The following is a 21,896-nucleotide window of genomic DNA, read 5'->3' as shown; positions in this document are numbered from 1 at the left end:
GTTAGGTTCATTTTCTGGCAGGTTTCCCACATGGCAGTGAGGTGCCCACCAGCTGTTCCAGGTTTAATCAATTTGGGTACTGAGCAGAAAGCAAGTTCCTCACATCAACATTCCTTCAACTACTGACTCTGGCCACTTCTCACCCCTCGCTCCTCCCAGAGCCCCCTTTGCCTCCCCACTTCTCTTCCTACTTCTGTCTTTGCCTCCTCAGTGTCATCAGAACACAGCCATTGAGGCCTGCTGACACCTAGGGACCCAGGATGCCACACTTCTGCCCAAAGTCCCCCAGCTTGCAGGAAATGTCACAACCCTCAGATGCTGTCTGGGTCCTGAGCAGCCAGCCCCTGCCACCCGTCCCACCTGTCTCCTCTGGCTCATTCTGCTCCAGTGCATTTGGGCCCCTTGCTTCTTCAAGTGCACTGGGCTGTCTGATTCTTGTCCACCTGCTGGCTGCCCCCTCACCTATGGTCTCGTCACGCAGACATCCATACTGCCTCCTCGCTTTTGTAGGTTCCAGTCACCTATCTCTCTGCTATAGTTCAATGCATCCTCCCCACATTCACATCTTGAAAGCTAACCCCTGACATGGCAATTTAGATGTGAAGCTTTAGGGAGGCGGGAGACCTCATTGAGTGGACTCAGCACATCCATGAGATTCTGTATGAACCAGGAAATGGGCCCTGACCAGACACTGAGTCTGCCTTCAGACTTGCAGCCTTCAGAACTGTGAGCAATCCAATTGTTCATAAATGACCGAGTCTATGCTCATTTGTTGCAGTGCCTGACACTCCACAGTCCAGCCCTATTGTTTCATTTTTTTGGTTTGAACTCAGGGCTTTGCCCTTGCAAAGCAGGTGCTCTCCCACTTGAACCACACCTCCAGTCCATCTTGCTTTGGTTATTCCGGAGGTGAAGTCTTGGGAACTACTTGCCCAGGCTGGCCTCAAACTGTGGTCTTCCCAATCTTAGCTTCTAAGCAGCTAGGATTTGCTTTTCCTCCTTAGCACGTATCACATCATTGTCTCTCCGACTGGAACTTGTCACTGTGACCATCCCCTCCCCCCTGAGTGCCTGGCAGCCAGGGACTATGCCTGCCCTGCAGCTTGCCACCTGTGCAGCACCAGGATGAGAGAAGGAACCAAGGCTTTTGGGCCAAAACTTTAATCAGAGAAGCAGCCCCTATGGAGACATGGACCACAGCGCCACAGGCAAACACTGCCCTCTACTGGCGGCCGACGGAATTTCCAAGTGCCTCCAAGCTCTCCTAGTACTGTCAGACTCTGGCTGAGCTCACTTTGTGCTCCTGCCGAGCCACTCTGTACACACCCCCAACACATGCCTATCTGCAAACAGACACAGGCTCAGAGGGCAGGTCCCACAGCCATTTACAAAACAGAATGCTGGTCACTGTGGCACAGGCCAACCGCCAGCCTGTATTTTCCTGTGTCAACTACAACCCCATCCAGCACAACTGCAGGTGGTTCAGGGTTTAAACAACCTGACCGAAGGGCACATGCCCCCAAAGATGAGGGCATTAAACGTGTCAGTGTCCAACATCTTCATGAGATTCTGTTGTAGTCCCGCGCACGTGTTCCTGTGTCATTTAGTCCTCAGGGCACAAAAGTCTGCGCTGACTGAGTGCTCCAAAGGGGCTGCTCATGAGGTTCCTGAGGAGAGCATCAGCTGGCAGAAAAGGTTTAGCCAAGATGACCGAGAGCCACAGAAGCCTCCTCCCCCGGCTCACCAACACTGCTGGGCGCTCCCAGGATGTCCTGTGACATGAAGGGGTGTTTTAAAATTGCTCTTGCCAACTGACTGGTGATCCCCTGAAAATGGGGCCATTTGCTACCCTTATTCCAGAAGCTTCCAGGCAGGGACAAGCAAATGGGCATCCTGCCCCACAGCCTAGCACCGCACCCAGCAAGGGGCCAGCATGGATGAATGGCGGCCTCTGCAGTTTTTATTACCACCCCCACCCCCCGCCCCGGCGCCCCCCAGGCAGGGGGCTTTGTGTGGCAACGTTCCAGGCAGTTTTCTAACGGCCCCAGTAAAAAATCCACCCAGGAATCCACTGTCTGCAGTATCATTAACTGAACAAGTGTGGACCTCATACTGGATAAACACTGGCTCAAATGGAGGAAGGTAACTGTGATGGATGGCACGGGAATGGGTTGTGTGTGTCCCTCTGAGAGGACTGGGTCAGGAGTACAAAGTTTTAGCCATTTGAGGTTAGAAAAGGCCAGTTAAAAAAAAGGAGGCGGGGAGAGGGGGCTGAACAAAAACTTGGAAGAAAAGAAAAGTCATGCATAAGCCAGCACTGGAGACTTATACCTGTAATCCTAGCTACTTTAGATCAGAACAATCGAGGTTTGAAGCCAGCCTGGGCAAATAGTTTTCAAGACCCCATTTCCAAAATAGCCAGAGCAAAATGGACTGCAGGTGTGGCTCAAGTGGTAGGGCACCTGCTTTGCAAGTGAGAAGCCCTGAATTCAAATCCCCGTACTGTAAAACAAATGAACAAAAGCTGTGTATAATATATGGAACACTAACTTCACAAAACAGTTTACTAGTTCTTTTAACATAAAAAGGCGAGGGCTGGGGGTGTGGCTAAGAAGCAGAGTGCCTGCCTAGCCGGTGCAAAGCCCTGAGTTCAACTCCCAGTGCCACGTATCCTTTCTTATATTCTGACGTACATTCAACAGCTCATACTCAGTGAATGCTTTGGGCTGGGCATCAGTTCTAAGTGCTTCACACTGACTCACAAGTGCCCTGAGGTAGGTGACTGGTATGCCCATTTACACGAGGACAGAGCCCTGAGAGACTGTAAGTCACTTAGGGTGGCTAGGTGGCCGACTGGCTCCAGGGCCTACTTCTGGGTGTAAATTTTTCTGTTCTCCTTGTCTTAATGAAACTCATGTGTGAGGACTTTCTGCTCAATCTTTATTAAGAAGATTTATTTACTGGGAAGGGAGGAAGCTTGAGTGTGTTGGTTTCAACTTCTGTCTTGGGAACTGGTTCAGCTGTGTGGGGCTCTGCTGTCACCCAGTGGCTGTGGGCAGTACTGCTGCTGGGCCCTTTGGCATGTGACAGCCGCTGGTGTCTGATGAGGCTGGAGCAGCACTGAAAGACTTTCTGACACAGCTGACAGGAGTAAAATGGGCGCTCAGCGTGGATCCTCTGGTGCTGGCTGAGGTGTGCGCTGATGCTGAAGACTTTGCCACACACATCGCACATGTATGGCTTCTCACCAGTGTGGATCCTCTCGTGCTGCGTGAGGTTGGCTCTCTGGGTGAAGGCTTTGCCACAGATGCTGCACACGAAGGGCTTCTCCCCAGTGTGCACCCTCTGGTGCATGACAAGGCACGAGCTCTGGCTGAAAGCCTTCCCACAGTCCTGACACACGAAGGGCTTCTCCCCAGTGTGCACCCTCCGGTGCATGGCCAGGCACGAGCTCTGGCTGAAGGCCTTCCCGCAGTCCGGGCACCTGAAGGGCTTCTCCCCAGTGTGCACCCTCTGGTGCTTGGAGAGTGAGGAGCTCTGCAGGAACGTCTTGCCACACTCATGACACTCGAAGAGTTTCTTTGCAGCATGTGATCTTTGGTGCTGAAGGAGGTACTTCCTGTGCGTGAAGACCCTGTCACACTCAGGGCATTTAAAAGCACCCTCTCCAGAGTGGGTCAGCTGGTGCTTGCAGAGGTGCACGTTTTGGCTGAAGGTCTCAGTGCACTGGTCACATTTAAAGGGGCACTGGCTTGGGCGGGGCTGGTGCTCCAGGATGGAAGTGCTGGGCCGGGCTTGCCCAGGCTGGCCGCGTTCATAGTGGACTCTCTGATGACGGATGAGCTGTGTACTCTGGCTGAAGGCTTTCCCACACTGATGGCACTGGAAGGCCTTCACCCTGGTGTGAACCCTCTGGTGCTGCGCTAAGTACTTGCTGCGGGTAAAGGTTTTCCCACATTCACTGCAATTGAACTGTTTCTCAACCAGCCATGGAGGTTTCTCCTGCAAACCTCTCATGCTCAGGGTGAGCCACTGCTTTTCTCTGGTGTGAACGCTCAGGTGGCAACTCAGGGTGGACTTGCAGACAAAGCGCTCCCCACATTCCTGACACTCATACGGGGCTTCAATGGTGTGTGTTTTCTGGTGCTGCACTAGGTACTCTTTCTGGCCGAAGGTCTCCTTGCACTCGGTACAGCCGAAGAGCTTTTCTGCAATGTGGCTGAACTGATGCTTGAGCAGGCGTGAGGGGCGGTGGAAGCTCCTCACGCACTGCTGACATTGGTAGGGCTGGGAGCCCGCATGCACTCGCTGATGCTCACGGAGGTGAGAGCCACAGAGGAAGCTTTTCCCACACTGCCCACACTTGTGCGGCGTGCCTGCACCATGTGCCTTCTGGTGGATCCTCAGCGTGGAGGCGTGCATGAAGGCCTTCCCGCAGACTGTGCACTTGTAAGGTTTCTCTCCCGTGTGAATTGCCTGGTGTTTCAGCAGGGCTGAGCTCCACCTGAAGGTCTTCCCACACTCCCGACAAGTTTTTACAACATGGGTTTTCTGGTGTTGGAGGAAATGTTTCCTAAACTTGAAGGTGGCCTGGCACATGGTGCAGGCATAGCGTTTCTGGATGTGGGTCTTCTGGTGCCCAGTGAGATGGAAGGCCCGGGTGAAAGCCAGGCCACACATGTTGCATTTGTAGGATTTAACAATTCTCAGAGGTTTCTGACGCCGAGGTGGGGGGCGAGGAACTGACAGGTGGTCACTGCCTTGCTGTTTTCTCCCAGTGTGAATTTTCTGATGCCGCCGGAAGTTCTTCCTCCCACAGAAAACTTTCCCACACTTTGCACACACGTAGGGTGTGAAGCCTGAGTGTATCATAGGCCGCATGAGGAGGAAAACGCATTTGCTGAAGCCCCTCTGTCCTGGGCACGTGTGTGGCTCCTCCCTGGCATGGACAGCCCAGTGCTGGATGAGGCGGGAACTCCGACTGAAGTGTTCCCCACACTCGCTGCACTTATACAACCTCTCCTCCCCCTGGACACAGTCCTGCTCACTCTGGTCTGCGGAGTGGCCCAAGCCACTGGCACATCCCTGTGACTGCACCAGTGTGAGGCTCTTTCCAGGAATATCCTGTACCACGGAGACAGTGGCTGTTCCTGTGGGAAGGAGGGACGCAGGGCAGAGGCGGCTGGTTGCAGGACTCCTGCACTCTGTGGGGCTTTCCTTCGTGCTGGCAACATCAGGCTGCAGAAGATTCTCTGGATCTCCCAGCAAGGTATCTAACCAATTCTTGCCTATGCAGGTGTCAAAGCTGGAGTTCCAGAAGCTCTCCTCCGAGAGGGCCTCCAAGATTTCCTGGGAGAGTCCTTCCTCCAAGAGATCCTGTGGCAGACCGTAGTTCTGGGTCTCCACCTGAGACCCCCCGGCATCTGAAGGAGAGAGTACAAATGTCTCCTCTTCCCCAGGGGGAAAGGCCGAGCAGTGCACTAACATGAATGTGAGGGAGGAGGGGGATGGGTTTGAGCCCAGACTCTTCAGTGGATAAAGACAAAGGGGGCCCAAAGTGGTGCCCCATTTGGAACTTGTTAGGTCTCAACTTGACATCACTTACACCATTTTAAACTCTGCTTGACCCTAGAGCTGTTTAGCTCCTGTGCAAACACCCCCTCCCTCCAAGGGAAACATCTTGTTTCCCAGCATCTGTGCCAGAACAAGACCTAGCTCCTGACTACCCCCAGCAGCTCCTATTCTTACCAGCAGTCAGTGACTGAAATGTGCTGTTTCCTAGCACCTGTACAGGAACACAAGGCCTGGTTCCTTGACTACCCCTAGCAACGGACAGTGGACAAGCCACAATGGAAAAATGCCCCCACCCTTTACCAGGCCCTTCCTTTCCTATAAACCTCTAGTCTGTAAGCAGCAATGGGCTCCACCTCTCTTGCTGGAGACCCCCTGCGCAGGTTTTTTCTCCTCAATGAACCTGTGCTGACAGTGAGCCATCTCTTTGTCTCTCTCTGCGCTTTTCAATCTAAGAGAACTGCCGTAACAGAAAAAGAACCCACTCTCAGAAGGGTCCTGAGGGGAGCCGGGAATTTGCAGGCACTCAGCAGAAAAGGAACACTGTCACGTGACTGACGGCTTTCCCTAGAAAGTCTTCCTCACCAACATGGTCACCAAAGTTAGGTTCCTTATATTCTGAATCCTTGATATTAGAGAACTCCCTCCGCCACGTATCCGTCCTTCAGTCAGAATCCAAGGGTTCACCGTCCCCTCCCCCTTCCCTTCCTTAACTCGGGTAACTACTTTCTTTTCTTTTTTTTTGGCAGTGCTGGGGGAAGGGGGGGGGGCTGAACTCAGCAGGAGGTCTACCACTTGAGCCATGCCCCCAGCCCTCTTTTTATTTTGCTGACCTATGCCTCCTGAGTAGCTGGGATTTCAGGCACAAGCCTGCCCAGCCTTTAGGGACTCCCTTCCTGTCTTTATCGTCGGCTTCCACCTGGCCCCAGTTCCTCATCACCTCCCATCTGTCCAGCCTTCCACGCTAGTCCTGAGGGCTGACTACCTCACTCCCCTTCCACATGCTCCAGTGCTTCTCGCCTGGACAAGAGACTTGCAAATGCATTGGCCCAGCATTCCCTGTGCTGGCCCACAGAACCCTTGCAGGCCCCTCAATCTACTCTCTCTATATAGCTGGTCCTTTGGGCTTAAATGCCCTTCCAGGATGACTATTCTGTGTCCTTTAGTACCTGACTTGAGTGTCACCTCCCGTGAGAGGCTTCCCTGACAACCCACGATGTCTTATGCTCGAGGGCCCTGCTCTGTGTTCTCTGATAACAACTGAGCATTGAGTATGGTCTGCTGCCTTTGTGAGTGGGTCTAACCGCTGACAAGGTAGGGACCCTCCTTTTGCTCATCAGCCAGTGCCAGTCGGGCCTGCTACACAGGAAGTCACAGGAAATGCTCCCAGACGGAACAGTTCCCACCTACAGAGCGGCTCCTCTTAAAGGGCGGACACCTCGAGTGCACTCTCAATGACTCCCACAGCCCCTCTAAGGTGGACACACCTGTCCATTTCCATAGCTACAGAGGCATCAAAGCAGACCTGCCTGGGGCTGACCCACCCTCTCTGGAATCCGTCCAAAATCTGACTTCACTGCCATCTCACACTGGCAGTCTCCACCTCACCATTCCTCCATCCTGCAGCAGCATTACGCTCTTCCAAGCCTGCTCCTCTGCCGTCTCACAGCTCCCCAGCTTCTGAGCACCTCAGACACTGCTCTGCATTTCACAGCCTCAGTGTGAAACTTGCAAACAAACGCCTTCCAAAACCACCTCTAGCCCTGTCCTGTCACGGTGCTACTGCCCTTGGCTCCTAAGGAGCTCTGGCTGCTTCTCACTGCACCTGTCACTCCCTGTGCCTGGAGTGCATCAACAGTGTCCAGCGGGGGAGGAGCTGGGATAAAGGAGGAAATAGCTACAGTCTACTCCCTAGGGAAGGGTACCCTTACTGCACAGAAAACATGAGTGATAGCAATGCACATTTGTACACAGCTGGGCATGGTGGTATACATGTGTAATCCCAGCTACTCAGGAGGTAGAGGCAGGGCCTCCTTTTTCTCCCATTAGGGACATTTCTATCAGGGCTGATACCACAGGACCCCTCACCATGCTCATGACACACTTAGGCCTTGGTTTGGCTTCCTCCCACATGTGCCCAGGCCAGGAAGGAAAAATGGGCCTGCAGAAAGGCCGGTAAGAGGCAGGCTAGGTGCACACACTCAGGAGGCCCAAGGCAGGAAAGTGGAGAGGCCAAGTGAGGGAGTCGAAGGCCTCCCATTGCTGAGTCTGGGAGGAAAGAAGACAGGATGGGAGAGGCAGCAGGATGGCCTTAGAGGACAAGTGGGCACACCAGTGACGTCCATCAGTGTGCTTATCCCTCCTGGAGTGAAGACATAGATACCAAAGGGTGGCAAGAAGACATGTGGGCAGACAGGCTGAGGTCTCAGGCAGGACCTGGGGCAGAGGTTCTGAGGATAGAGGGTGTACCAAGGTCCCCTCCCCTCCACTCACCAGGGCCTGTCGCTTCTAAGTTTCCTTCAACCATGGCCTCCAGCTCTTCCCCGCCACCTGGACAGGAGCTCTGGCTGGGTCTGGGGGGGTCTGCAGAGAGAATGGCACTGTCAACCACAGTGTGGAAAGCCAGATGGCTCAGGGGGAGTCCTCTATCTTCCCGACATCACACCACACGCAGCTTCTATGGGCAAGATGCTGCACTGGGCAGCTCTGGAGGTGCCTCTGAGAACTGTAAGGTTCCCAAACAGTCATTATACAGGGTGATCAGAGGTGTGACAGCTGGGACTGGGAGCACAAAGAACTTTGTGACAGCTCTTGATGAACAAACAGTCTTGTCAGGTGGACAAACACCCAGCCATTCACAATTCACTCATTCACCATGGGTCACACAGCTGAGGCCTCCAAGGGACAAGACCTTTTTTTTTTTTTTTTTTTTTTGCAGTACTGGGATTTGAACTCAGGGCACACCTTCAGCCTCTCCACCAGCCCTTTTCTATGACAGGATTTTTGAGATAGGGGCTCATGAACTATTTGCCCAGGCTGGCAAATACTCACTGTGCTTCTTTCTTACTATGGTTGCAATTTAAAAACTGAAGGGACACTGACACGGACCTCCCCTGAGCTGTTTCGTAGCACAGCTATTTCGTAGCACAGCTGCTGCAGCGGGAAAAACTGCCCAATGCAATGACATTCCCTCGGACAAGAGCTCCTGCTGCACATAATGTGATTTTTAGTTTAGTTTTTATATGTTATTTATCTTTTGGAATAAACTCCTCTGTTTCTTGCAAAAGGAATAACTAAGGAACTAGAGCAGGAGAAATGAGCTGACAGAGGGAGACGGTCATGGGGAGCTGGTGCCTGCTGCTTCCTCACGGTAAGGGGTTGCAGAGAAGAGCGTGGCTTGGCAGGCATGCCACCCTGCTGGTACAGTGAGTTTCAAGAGGGCTCTTTGTACCTCAAACTGCTAAGAGGGTCTCACTGGGCCTAAATGGTTTGTGCAAACAATATAGTTTACACTGAACACTGCTTTCCTTCTGAAAGTCTAAGATTTTGGTGTGGCAGGCAGATGAGGCCACATGACCAACACCCAGATAGAACCCGAGGCCCTGGATCTCTGAAGCTTTCCTGTGGACAATGTCTCACACATGTTGCACCTTATTGGGGGAATTAAATGTATCCCATGGAACTCCACTGAAAGAGCTTTCTAGAAGCCTGAGCCTGGCTTCCCTGGACTCTGCCCCATGTGCCCTATCCTTCTGATGACCATGACTAGTTCTGGTCTCTTCATTGCAGTAAATCACAGCTGTGAATATGACCACAGCCTGAGTGCTCTGAGTGCTCCTAGTGAATCACTGAACCCAGGGGTGCGCCTGGGGGCCTCGACACAGCTGGGAAGATGACTTCCCACTCTGAATTTCAGTTTCAGAATGATCAGCAATGGGTATAACCCATCCTCCTTGTGGCTGACTAGAAGAGCGCCAAGGACTCACCCAGCAGCACAGGACCAGGTTGTGACATAGCAGCTTCTGCTGCTCACAGGTAAATTCTAACCCAGGGGTTCCTCTGCCCCTCTGGGGAACATTCACAGCGTCTAGAGATTCTGGACAGTTCTGCTTGGGAGAAGTGGTGCTGCAAGTGTCTACTGGCTGCCACATCTGCCACAACACACACAGGACAACAACCTACAGCACAGCCGAGGCTCATCCAAGCCCACAGCACTTGTGCTAAGGCTGAGAAACCCTGGCCTTGTCCCCACCACTTTCCTACTTGTACTTATGGAGTCATTCTCCAGTAGACACCGTGGGGTTTGGGATTTGCTGTCCCTCTGTTCATACAGTGTCAGGGCCTCATTACACTGAACTGCAACGCTGCTAGAACACCCTGCCTCCCTTGCCTGCCCCATCTGCCATAACGCCATCAGATTCTAACTACAGTAAACCCACTTTGTAAGAGGATTTATCACACATGGTTTTGACCAAATGCAAGTGGTGCGCCAAAAGGCAAGGTAAAAGCTTATGTGGTAAATTTAAGTAACAAAATGAAACTCTGGGGTGTGCTGAAAGGCAGCATGTCTTTATTGGAAGTCAGGTGGCATGGCGGGCAGAATGAACGGAGCATGCCCAGTACCTCGCTGAACGCTGTACACCCTGAGCATGCGTGGTTTCTCCTTCATGGCGGTCTCAGAACCTCTACCCACCAACACCAAGGGGCTGCTGGACTTACTTTATCATGGAATGTGAGAGTCATGGGGGCAGGGGTGCAACATGCTTTGCTCACTGGGGTGTCCCAACTACTTACTGAAGGGCCTCAATGAGTGGTGCAGGCCAGGTGCTGCAGGCAGAAACCACAGGCTGATGAAGAAGGGGACAACCAAAGCATTTCTGCACGTCTTGTAGTATTGTGCAAACACGAGGCTGGAAGAGTATGACTCTTGGCACACCAAGTTTCTCAGCACACTGAGCACACATGAAAGCAGAATGTTCTGTTTTGTCTACTTTCTCAGAAGCCTTAAGGGAGGGGCTTTAATAAGTAACATATAAATAGAGCTGTGTTTTCCAAAATCATTTCTTGCTTTGCTCATACAGATACACATCCGTCATTGATTTTATCTTTATTACGCTGTGTGCTTTTCATGGTGAATAAATATGAGGAGAAACAGGCACTCGGGGCTGCGGTTCCAGAAACCCAGTCCTCTGGCTCCTATCCTATTCTCATTTCTGGTGGCCTGTTCTTTCTTGGCTCTGATCAGCAGCATTTGGCATAGTTGGCAGGATAAAAGAGGCAGAAAGACAGCTTCATCAGAAACCGAAAGGGATGCCTGCTTTGCAAATGTGAAGCCCTGAGTTCAAACCCCAGTCCCACCAACACAAAAAACAAAACAAGAAACCGAAAGGGAAAACGGCCGCTCGGAGGTAAGCGAAACTTTTGGAATTCTCAGAGTCAGAGTTATGGGCAATTCCCCTTCAATTCAGTCTCAATATATGACATTGCTTAAGGGACTGTTGAAGGGCTCAGGGGTAAAGGTTAAAGACAAATCTTTTCAGGAATTATTGCATCATTTTCATCGGCATTGCTATTGGTTTCATCCTGAGGGAAGAACTATATTGAATTATGAAGTGTGGAAAAAGGTGATGAGAGCTCTACGAAGGGCACAACAAAGAGGGGACATAATACCTGTTCATGTCTGGTCATTATGGTCTTTAATTTCTTCTGTATTAAAACCTATGAGCACAGATTCTGAAGAATCTAGACAAGTGGTCACTGATACAGAGAGTGACATGGGACATATTTCCCAACCTTGTGCTTCTGCTGATGAGTTTATTTCTCAACCTTTGCCTCCCCTGCCATCTCAGAAAAATGATGAAAAGTTATTTAAGCAGCTAAAGAACCCTAGGCAAAATAAGGAGTCTTCTCCTGGCCAATCAGCAGCATCTTCTGACCATGATTCCTCTCAGCATGAGTCAGGTTCAGGGTCCTCTTCAGATGAATCACTCATAATGGTTCAGAAGAGTCAATATCGTGCATTAATGGCTGAAGTAGAAAAATCAGCCCACAATATGGATAAATGTGATTTGTCCACTGGACTACCACCAACTTCAGGCTCTTCCACTACAGCGGTACTCTTTCGTACTGCTGGGCCCCACGTGGCTACGCCTCTCCTGCAAACTCTCTCCGTCTTCCTCTCTTACGTAAGTTCTTATTCCTGACCTGGCTCTCAATCTGCTTTCCCTTCACAGTCCAGAAATCCTCCTCCTGTGACCCATGCATGCGCATTGAGCAGGCAGGACATATTGTTACTAAGATTTTACTGTTCCACACTTATTATTTCTGTGCAGGCTCTGTTATCGGGTCATAACTCACAATCACACCATCTATCAAGTGTGATAATCAATTTACCTGCTTCAACCCACTTATTGCACTGTGGAGCAATGGTTAGAACTCAGGAGTGGCCACCTCGATGGGAACATTGTTATTCACACCCAGGTGTTCGCTCCTGAAAAACACAGCTCTATTTATGTTACTTATTAAAGCCCTTCTCTTAAGGCTTCCGAGAAAGTAGACAAAACAGAACATTCTGCTTTCATGTGTGCTCAGTGTGCTGAGAAACTTCTTGGTGTGCCAAGAGTCATATTCTTCCAGCCTCTCATGTTTGCACAATACTAGAAGACGTACAGAAATGTCTTTGATTGTCCCCTTCTTCATCAGCCTATGGTTTCAGCCTGCAGCATTTCCCCTTTTTCTTTTACTCTACAAATTTTGTAGCATAATGACATTGACCGCATGTTGGTGAGCTGTGATTATTCTTTGTGTTGTTGTTTTTCTCCAGACTATACATAAACAAATAAACAATATTATTAATATCACAATAATCAACAAGGTTCCTGGTGTCAGAAGTGGGACCCCAGAGTCAGGACAACACTCACCCAGCAAGAAGAGGTTCTGGTAGTTGTCCAGTGCTGTGTCCCAGAACAGGTCCTCCTGGCCCAGCCTCAGCTGCTCCCAATCCTCCAAAGTGAAATCCATGGCCACATCATTGAGGGTCTCAAATTCCTGAAATGCAATCACACTGAGGTTCCTCAGGGGCTGGGGTCAGGAGAAAACCAACAGCTCCCTCCAAGCATGTCGGCCCTTGGTGCACCGTGCCTTCAGCAAAAACCATCCTATGCTTAGTCTCCCTCCCACCCTTCTTTCTTTCTTTAGTGTTCAATATTTTAATGTGCAGATGATGGAAGATTTCAAGCAGGGTCACAAGTAGACAGATGCATGTAATCACCTCCCACGGACCAGCAACCAGGGTCACTCCTAACCTCACCAAATACCCACTCCATATCCAAACCCCAGTGTGCTACTTTGTCTGTTTTTTTGTTGTTGTTGTTGTTTTTGTTTTTTTTAGTACTGGGGTTTGAACTCAAGACCTCATGCTTGCTAGGCAGGTGCTCTACCATCTAAGCTACTCCACCAGGTCAGTTAGTTTGTCTGAACCATACCCCAAGGAGGCCGATGCCGTCCATTTGGCTGATGGAAGAAGACCTGTCAAAGTTTTAACCCCTAGTATCTCAGAAAAAACCTTATTTGAAAGTAGGGTGAATGAGTTAAGATGAAGTCAGTAGGAAAGGTCCTAATTCAATATGACCAGAGGCCTTAAGAAAAGGGAGAAATAGGAAGCCAGCCATGGTGGCATACACCTGTAATCCCAGCAGGAGGCTGAGGCAGGAGATCTTGAGTTTGAGGCTAGTCTGTGCTACACAGACAGATGCTGACTCAAAATATTTATAAATTAAAAAACAATAGAAAGCCAGGTTCCAGTTCATACCTGTAATCCTAGCTACTCAGGAGGTTGAGATCAGGAGGACTGCAGTTCAAAGCCAGCCCAGGCAAGTAGTTCCCTATCTCAAAAAAATCCTTTGCAAAAAAGGGCTGGTGGAGTGGCTCAAGGTGTAGGTCCTAAGTTCAAACCTCAGTACTGCAAAAAATAAAAAAATAAAAGTGGGTAGGGACTAGGAGACAGACACGCATGGAGGGAGACTCTGTGAAGACACAGGGAGCGTGCTGGGTGAAGCAGAGGCAGTGACTTGGTGATGCTTCTACAACCAAGGACCACAAAGGCAGCCAGCAAACCACTGGAGCTGCTGATGGCTCACACCTGTCATCCCAGCTACTGGGGAGGTGGAAACAGAAAGATGGTTGCAGTTTGAGGTTGGCCTGGGTAAAAGCACATCCCCTATCTGAAAAACCAAAACCAAACAACTAAAGCAAAAGGAGTGGGGGCATGTCTAAAGCAGCAGGGTGCTGGCCCAGCATGCCCCAGGCCCTGAGTTCAATCCCAGTACTGAAAAGAAATGAAGCTGAGAGGGCTGGCAGTACAGCTCAAGCAGTAGAGCACTTGGTTGGCAAGCATGAAACCCTGAGTTCAAACTCCCCTCCCCCACCAAAAAAAAAAAAAAAGAAAAGAAACAAAGGCACTGGTGGAGTGGCTCAAGTGGTAGAGTGCCTGCCTAGCAAGTATGAGGGCCTGAGTTCAAACTACAGTGCGCTGCCAAAAAAGCCCACTCTCAAAAGGAACCAACGGTGCCCACACTTTGATCTTGGACTTCCAACCTCCACAAGTATAGTAACTTTCTGTTATTTAAGCCATACAACCCGTGGTACTGGCACATTAATGCTGTCAGCCATCCCAGTAACACAAGCTTTGGGAGGGCAGGGACCACATCAGCTGCCATCAGTTCCTCAGTGTACAGAAGCTTCCAGACCAAGGCCGGCACACAGGAAGCACATAATACCTACTGAGTAAGCAAGGAAGCAGCAGTCCTGGCAGCAGTTTTGGGACCTTGAAGGAGGAGTTCATCAGGGATGGATCCAGCACCAAGTGAGGCAGAGGAACGGGGACGATAAAGTGAGTCCAATCTCACTGGTGGATGGAGCCAGTATCATCTCTGGACTTGAGGTTACGTGACCCACATAGAGTTTCCCGACAAGTCAGTTGGAGTTTCTTTTCTTTTCTTTTTTTTTGGCAGTAGTAGGGATTGAACCCAGGACCTAGTGCTTACTAGGCAGATGTCCTACCACTTGAGCCATGGACTCAGCCCTTTGTTTGTTATTTGTTTGTTTTGAGACAGGGTCATACTAACTTTGCTCATGCTGGCCTCAAACTGGATATCCTCCTGCTCTGCTTCCAAGTACGTGGGACTACATGTGTGTACCACCACACTAGCTAGAAGCTGGAGTTTCTGTTACATACAGTTGAAATGGTTGCTGTCTATACCCTTTTGAGAGAGATGAACTGAAATGCTTCTGAGCAGGGGCCAAATCAGAGAGCCCTGAGGCCTTCCTTCCCCCTGCTCCCAGCCATGATGGACAGTTCCCTGGGACTGCAGTGGAGTGGCCAGAAAACAGGAGGAACTTGATCTATGGGGTGCTGGGGAGTCACAGAAAAGTTTCATTCAGGAGAGTGATAAGGTCACAACACATTCAATACACATTTCTCCTGGGTGCCAGACCCCACTGTGGGTGCTGGGAACATGGACAGGTCAGACCTGGTCCTTGGCCTTGAACTCACTGTCTGATGAACAGGCATTAGGAATGCCGATAGCAAGCCGGAGGAGGTACAGTTGTGACAGAGACAGGCATCTGGGTGGTTCGTGTGAGCCTGGGGCAGGAAGATCCAGGCAAGCTTCCTGGAGGGGAGGACATTAAAACTGGACCATGGGAGCAGACATTTACCAGATAGAAAAAGGCTGTCATTCATTCATTCAACAAACACCTTAAGAGAGTTGATGTGATGGGCCTGTGGTAGGCCCTGGCAACCCACAGAAGAATCCCAACCATTTCCTGTCCCAAAGGAGCATGTAATCTTGCAGAACTGACAACAGGGACAGGGATGACCACATCTAGGTGATCCACTAGGATCATTGAGGCTAGGTGTTCTGCCAGAGCAAGGGACAAGCAGACTCTGCTGGGGAAGGTGGGGACCAAGTGGAGTCTCCATAGGGAAGGGCAACAGGGTTCTCCAGCAGAGGGCAGAACGTGGGCCAAAGCAGGGAGCCTGGCAAGAAGAGTATGACACCTGGCTGCCTAGCCAAGAACTGCTTGTCTTGCAGAAGGTGCTAGGGAGGTAGGCAGAGCCCAAACGATGCTGGAACGGGCCAAGAAACCCACTTTATCCTGTAAGCCACAGGAGTTCCTGGGAGGGCACTGAGCAGGACAGTGACAGCATGAGAGCATTACCTTAAGAGGGTCACTTGGGAGCCACCTGAGCACAACACCGAGAACAGCTGGTTTTCCTTTAGGGTGGATCAGTTACGACAAGGGACCCTGGACTCACCTCGGCCATGGCTGCGTGTGCTCAGAGATCTCCCTTAGGCTCCTCCTCCTTCTATTCCACGTTCCTGGATGGCGGAGCTGCAGGAATGGAGCTGTGAGCACGTCTCCCTTCCTTCTATGCCTGACTCCCTGTCCATGCTGGTTGAGCCCCCCAAACGTCCAGAAGCAGGAGGACGAGTCCCAACATGAGTCCCCCTGAAGCAATCACAATGACAACTGGATTTACTAAAGCCACGCCAGCCACTGTCAGCACCTGCAAAGCAACTTCACATACACTCTTAGCAGTTACTGAATGTGTCTGGGAGATCTGGCAATGAATGTCGACCGCCTCATTGGGACCTGCAAGCCTACTCACTCCTGTGTATACAGTAGCAGTGATATACAGTAGGTGCTTTCAAAATACTCATTGACAGAAACAATGTATCCCTGTAACTGGACCAAGGGGACCATACTTCTGGGATTTCTGATTATCTTCTCTAGGATTTGAGCCAGGTGAACCAACCTTCAAAACTGTTATTTATTTATTTTTTTTGCAGTACTGGGGTTTGAACACAGGGCCTCACGCTTGCTAGGCACACACTCTACCACTTACACCACTCTGCCAGCCCCCAAGTGTTGTTATTTCTACAATAGAAATATTTCTGCAACTCAAAAAAAAAAAAAAAAATCATGGCCCACAGTAACAAAGACAATATATAGTCAGGACACTGTATCTGTGGGTTCCACCTTTGTGGATCTTATCACCATATGATAAAAAATATAGAGAAAACAAAGATCACCCACCTGCAACTGTACTGAGCATGTACAGACATTTTTATTGTCATTATTCCTTAATATAGTATAGCAATCATAGAATTTCCTTTGCATTGGGCACTGTAAGTACTAAAAGTCATGTAGAGATGGTTTGAAGTATGCGGAAGGCCTGGGGGTGTAGCTCAGTGATGGAATGCAGCCAACATGTGCAAGGTCCTGGGTTCAGTCCCAAGCATTGCAAAAAATTAAAATAAAGTATACAGAAGTGCATCGGTTACATGTAAATACTAGGCCATTTTACATAACTCAAGCATCCTTGGATTTTGGTATCCTTGGGGGTCCTCAAACCAACCCCCCACTGATACTGAAGGACCACTGTATATTGTGACTACTGATATGTGCATAACAAAACCAAAGCACCATGAAACAACACTTTTTGTTGTTGTTGGGACTGGGGTTTGAACTCAGGGCTTTGCACTCACAAAGCAGGTGCTCTACTGCTTGAGTTACACCTCCAGTCCATTTTGCTCTGGTTATTTTGGAGATGGGGTCTTGAGAATATTTTTCCAGGCTGGCCTCGAACCTCAATCCTCCAGATCTCAGCCTCCCAAGTAGCTAGGATGACAGGTGTGTGTCACTGGTGCCTGGCTAATACTTACTATGCTACCATGGAAAGCATCAGGCTGTTTTTTAATCTCTTCTACTTCATTTCAAAAATTCAATCACTGCCCACTGAGCTATTTTCATGATCCATAATATGGATCACACTGGGTAAGAGAATGTGCTAGAACTATAATGAACTCTAACATCTACTGAAGCACCATTCCTCACACAAAAGAGTAAGATGGGGAAATGTAATTTGCTTCACAAACTTTTTATTTGGCTCTCACAACACTGGCAGATAGCATATCTTAAAAGTAAAGTCTTTTAGTCCCACAGTTGAAAAAGGGGTACATTTCTGGCTGGCAGAGGGGTTCAAGTGGTAGAGCACCTGTCTAGCAAATGTGAGGCCCTGAGTTCAAACCCTAGTACCACACACACACACACAAAAGAATAAAATGGGTAAATTACATTTAAAAATGTTATCTCCCTTTTGTGAAACACTCTTAAGATTTGGTAACATTGTGTGCATTCCCACTGATGAGGTCACTGGAGCCCTTTTATTTTTATTTATGTTTCAGGACTGGGGTTTGAACTCAGGGCTTCATGCTTGCCTGCATGTACTCTACCACTTGAGCCACTCCACCAGTCCTTTTTTGTGTTGCATATTTTTGAGAAAGGGTCTCCTGGAACTATTTGCCCAGGACTGACTTCAAACCACCTGATGTCTGCCTCCTGAGTAGCTGGGATTACAGGTGTGAGCCACCAGTTCCCAGCTCACTGAGCCCTTTTGAAGTTCCCTCCCCTGCCTAGGTGGGCAAGTGCTCCTCAGTGCCCCCATTGCCCTAGCAGAATTCATGTTTGAGAGGCCTGCTGATCTTACCCTCTCAGTCCAGGTAGGGAAAAACTAGGGGGTGGGGCCTTCAGAGGTGAAGCCCCAGGTCATCAGCCTATCAGAATGACTTGAGTCAAACAATTAGGGAGCTGAAAGCTGGGACTCTTGCTTCTTCTTAGTGCGGGACCGTGGCCTCAGTTTCCATACGTCAAGGAGCAGGGCAAATGCAACGGATCTGCAATTCCTTCTTCAACTCCCAAAGCCAAGAAGCTCAGAAACCAGTACTTTATTCATACGTTGACAGCACCATCTTTACTCTCGTCAGTGTTAACAATGTATACACACCTTTCCTTGCAGAAATAGCTGATGACCAAGCAGTGCCCCAGATTCCACTGGGGTGTTGCCTAATTATAAAATACGCACCCTATTATCTTTCTAAAATTTGAAAAGTTCTGCTTTCTAAGATGATCCTGGGGCCAAGGGCTTCCAGGCAATCCAGGTTGGGATTTGCTACTGATTTTTTAAAAAAGGTCTGGTTTTCTGGGCCCCTTGGCTTCTGTTCGCCCTGCTCCTTTGGGGGAAACTGAGGCAGAGAGTGAGTGAAGGATCTGGCCATGATCCCGCACTGACACGGAGGATCAGGACTTCTGTCTTTGCTGCTGCAGAGAATAAAGGAAAAGACACGAGCCTTCTGGAGCAAAGAAAGCGTTCAAATACATGTTAAATATTTCCACCTCCTCAAAAATAAAAATCCTGTTCTAACCTGAGATCCTGCTCGGATCTGCCTGCTTCAGGCAACTCACCCCTCTCCTCCAGCCTATTTCCTCACCCAAAACTAAAATAAAACAGAATCACCCTTCTCAGGGCTGCCCTTGAGGACTGCAAGCCACTTTAATAAGAGCCTGGTCTACAACAGGCCCGGAGCAAGGACTCAATCTCACACTAAACCGCCCGCCGCCCAAGGGGACGCGCCCTTGGCATTCCGTCACCCCTCAAGCAGGCGCGAGCCCGCAAGCCGCCCCGACTCTCAGCGACCTCAGCCACAGCGTCTTCATACCTCGGAAATGCAGACCGCCGGATTAAAACGCACTTCCCCAAGCTTCGCCAAAACTGAAGCCCAACTCCTCTCACGCGCGCCTCCTCATAGCAACTTCCGGACCCGAGCGACACAGTATGAGCTACTCTACCCAAGAGCCTTCACGCCAAGCAGCAGGACTCCATTTCCCAGAGGGCTGTGCGACAGCCTTCATGTGCCTTCCAATCGCCACCGGCTTCCTCATTCTTAAGAGGGCCCGGTGAGCACTCTGGGAAATAAAGTAGAAACGGAATCGCAACTACATAGTATCAGGATTTGATAATCGTTTTTACTCAGTTAAAGGGCCACCGTCTCCTGCCTTCCCGAAACTTTACATTTCTAAAGGAGACAACCAGAGAGTTTCCATGGAAACCCCTCGAGAAAGAGTTTGAAGATGCCTGAAAAAACCGGAAAGGGCGGAGCCGAAAAATGACAGACGTTCTGATGTCCTGTAGTTCATCTGGGTTGACTTGACATTGGTTTATATGCAGTGAAATCAAAAGCTCCAAAGAGGGTGGAATGAGGATGAGCGAAGAAAGACTAATCAACCCTACCTTCGCCCTCCCGCGTCAAAGGTCAGGAGTGCCGCGAGGGCGTCTGGGAAATAGAGTTCCCAAGTGGAACAGCCCGGGGGCGGGGGAAGCTAACAGCGCTTGCGCGACATTTTCGGTCCTCCTGGAGCAGGATGCGCGCGCAGCGCCTCCCGCCCTAGCGGAAGTTTCCGCGGGGCAACTGAGAAGGTGAGTGCTGGGCCCTGCGCCCTGATTCTAGTCTTTGGCTGCAAAAACTCAGGACCCCACCCCTTTCCTCAAGTACAGAGATCAGGGGAAGATAACGGAGCAGCGGGAAATTGCCGGCCCTCTTCTTCAACCACAGTTCGTCTGTGGTGTCTATGACGTCATCGCGACCCTTTGTGGGCGGTGGAGCCCCCACGAACCGGGACGTGCCCAAAGAGGCTTCTGGTCGCAGGGACTACCTGCCATCCTAGCTTGTTCCAAGCCTTCTTTGGGAGCTTTTGGTTGTGGGCGTGGCTTATGAGGGGGTGTTGACAGAGGTCCCTCCTGGCAGCTACGTCATCCTGATTTTTCTGTGGAGGGTGGGGCTGAAGGCATGTCACTGTCATCTAGGCCACTTGCGTTTAGAGCGGAGTCTGATCTGTAGTCCTTTTTGCAGCGCTCTACCTCGGAACCTAGGAGGAGCACGAAAGCCCTAAACTGGGCGGGGCGGGATGCGCCTGTAATCCCAGCTACTCGGGAGGCTGAGATCGGTAGAATCGCGGTTCGAGCACAGCCTGTGCGAAAACTCGAGCCCCTAACTGGGGAAAAAAAAAAAAAACTAAATAAAAAAGGGCTGGAAGCAACACTCAAGACTCAAGTGGTGGCAACCTAGAGGCCCAGAGTTCAAGCCCCCATACTGCAAAAAATAAGACAAAATTCTCCTCAACTAGTATACATTTTAATGGTGATTGGAGGTACCAAAATGAAGGAGTAAATTATATAAGATTGACAGGCCCACAATACCTTATCTGCAACTCTAAAATGCAATAAGTTGTGAAAAAGTTCAAGTGGTAGAGCCTGCCTAGCAAGCCTGAGACCCTGAGTTCAAGCGCCAATACTGCCAAAAAAAAAGGTCTTTCTGCTTCATCTAAACTTACAGCCTCACTCCACTGCCCTCCCCCCCATACAAAAAGTTGTAGAAAAAGTCTTTTCTAGCTTGCAACTTTGTTGGTGATCCAATGTGACCTGGCTTTGAGTTCACTTGCTGGCAACATCCAATGTGAGCTTCCATGTGGCTGTTTTTCATCTTTAGAGATCTTGTTGGGGGGATGCCAGAGGCTCACGCCTGTAATCCTACCTACTCAGGAGGCAGGGATCAGGAGGGTCATGGTTCGAAGCCAGCCAGGGCAAAATAGATCTCAAGACCCTATCTTAGAAAAACCGAACACAAAAATGGGCTGGTAGAGTGACTCAAGTGGTAGAGTGCCTACCTAGGAAGTGTGAGACCCCTGAGTTCAACAAACTCTGATGCTGCCAAAAAAAAAAATTTTTCCTGCACAATTTATATGCCAAATTGAATTATGGGAGCTGTCCCTTAATCCTGCTGGTCATTCATAGATAGATTTTACAAGCTGTGATTTTAGAACCTACATGTCAGTCCTCTCCACCTGGGCGCTCCTTGTGGCCAATCTGCCTAGGTGGCCTCTTAGCATGGACTGGGTCCCACCATGAGCATCCTGAGCAGGCTAGCCAGGTGCAAGTTATACCCTTTCTATGACCTAGCCTTGGAAGACAGCAGAGCATCACTTTTATCCATCCCTATTGGTCAGAGCAGTCACAAACCTCACTCAGACCCAGATGGGTGGCACCAGAGCTCCTTCCTCTTGGTAGAAGAGGTCCCAAAGAGCACACAGGACCAGAAATATTGCTGTGACTCTCTGGAAAATACAGATGCCAGCCAGGCACCAGTGGCTCACACCTGTAATCCTAGCTACTCAGGAGGCAGAGATCAGGAGGATTGCAATATCCACCACCATGCCCAGCTTTCACCAGCTCCTTAGCACCCCTTTTCTCCTAGGGTACTTTATTGTCCCCATATCGCTACTCAACAGTCACTTGCTCCTTTATTTATTAGCTTGCCCTCCACCACCAGAATGTGAGCTTCCTAGGATTAAAGGGCCGGCTTTGTTTCCTTTCCAATGACTGCAGAAACTAGGAGCTCAGGAGGTCATTAGTGGATGGATGGATG

General features: G+C 50.0%; 2 protein-coding genes across 7 annotated transcripts in view; one reads left to right on the top strand and one right to left on the bottom strand.

The window, feature by feature from the left end:
- Positions 1-2,919: 2,919 nt before the first annotated feature.
- On the bottom strand, positions 2,920-19,433 carry Znf473 (zinc finger protein 473). 3 transcript variants are annotated; one of them, XM_020160016.2, is made up of 5 exons: positions 19,134-19,433; positions 15,890-16,083; positions 12,492-12,618; positions 8,065-8,154; positions 2,920-5,423 (listed from the first exon to the last, which is right to left on the bottom strand). In XM_020160016.2, exons 2-5 carry the CDS (start codon positions 15,896-15,898, stop codon positions 2,944-2,946), a joined length of 2,706 nt encoding a protein of 901 aa, XP_020015605.1. In that variant the 5' UTR covers positions 15,899-16,083; positions 19,134-19,433; the 3' UTR covers positions 2,920-2,943. The 3 variants fall into 3 exon arrangements, with proteins under 3 accessions (XP_020015605.1, XP_020015606.1, XP_020015607.1); XM_020160017.2 differs by having other exon boundaries at positions 15,890-15,966; XM_020160018.2 differs by lacking the exon at positions 15,890-16,083.
- Vrk3 (VRK serine/threonine kinase 3) overlaps positions 10,724-21,896 on the top strand; it is a 47,899-nt gene continuing 36,726 nt past the window's right edge. Inside the window, exon 1 of one of the 4 annotated variants that reach the window (XM_074058012.1) lies at positions 10,724-10,979. The gene's annotated coding sequence lies outside the window, so the exon portion shown is untranslated. Of the gene's footprint in view, positions 10,980-19,587; positions 19,727-19,757; positions 19,892-21,896 lie in introns of those variants that run through there. The other 3 variants (XM_020160013.2, XM_020160015.2, XM_020160012.2) reach the window with 3 other exon arrangements.

The sequence above is a fragment of the Castor canadensis genome, chromosome 16, assembly GCF_047511655.1.
Source record: "Castor canadensis chromosome 16, mCasCan1.hap1v2, whole genome shotgun sequence".
In the NCBI taxonomy this organism is placed as follows: domain Eukaryota; kingdom Metazoa; phylum Chordata; class Mammalia; order Rodentia; family Castoridae; genus Castor; species Castor canadensis.
This window is presented reverse-complemented; position numbering and strand designations above follow the sequence as displayed.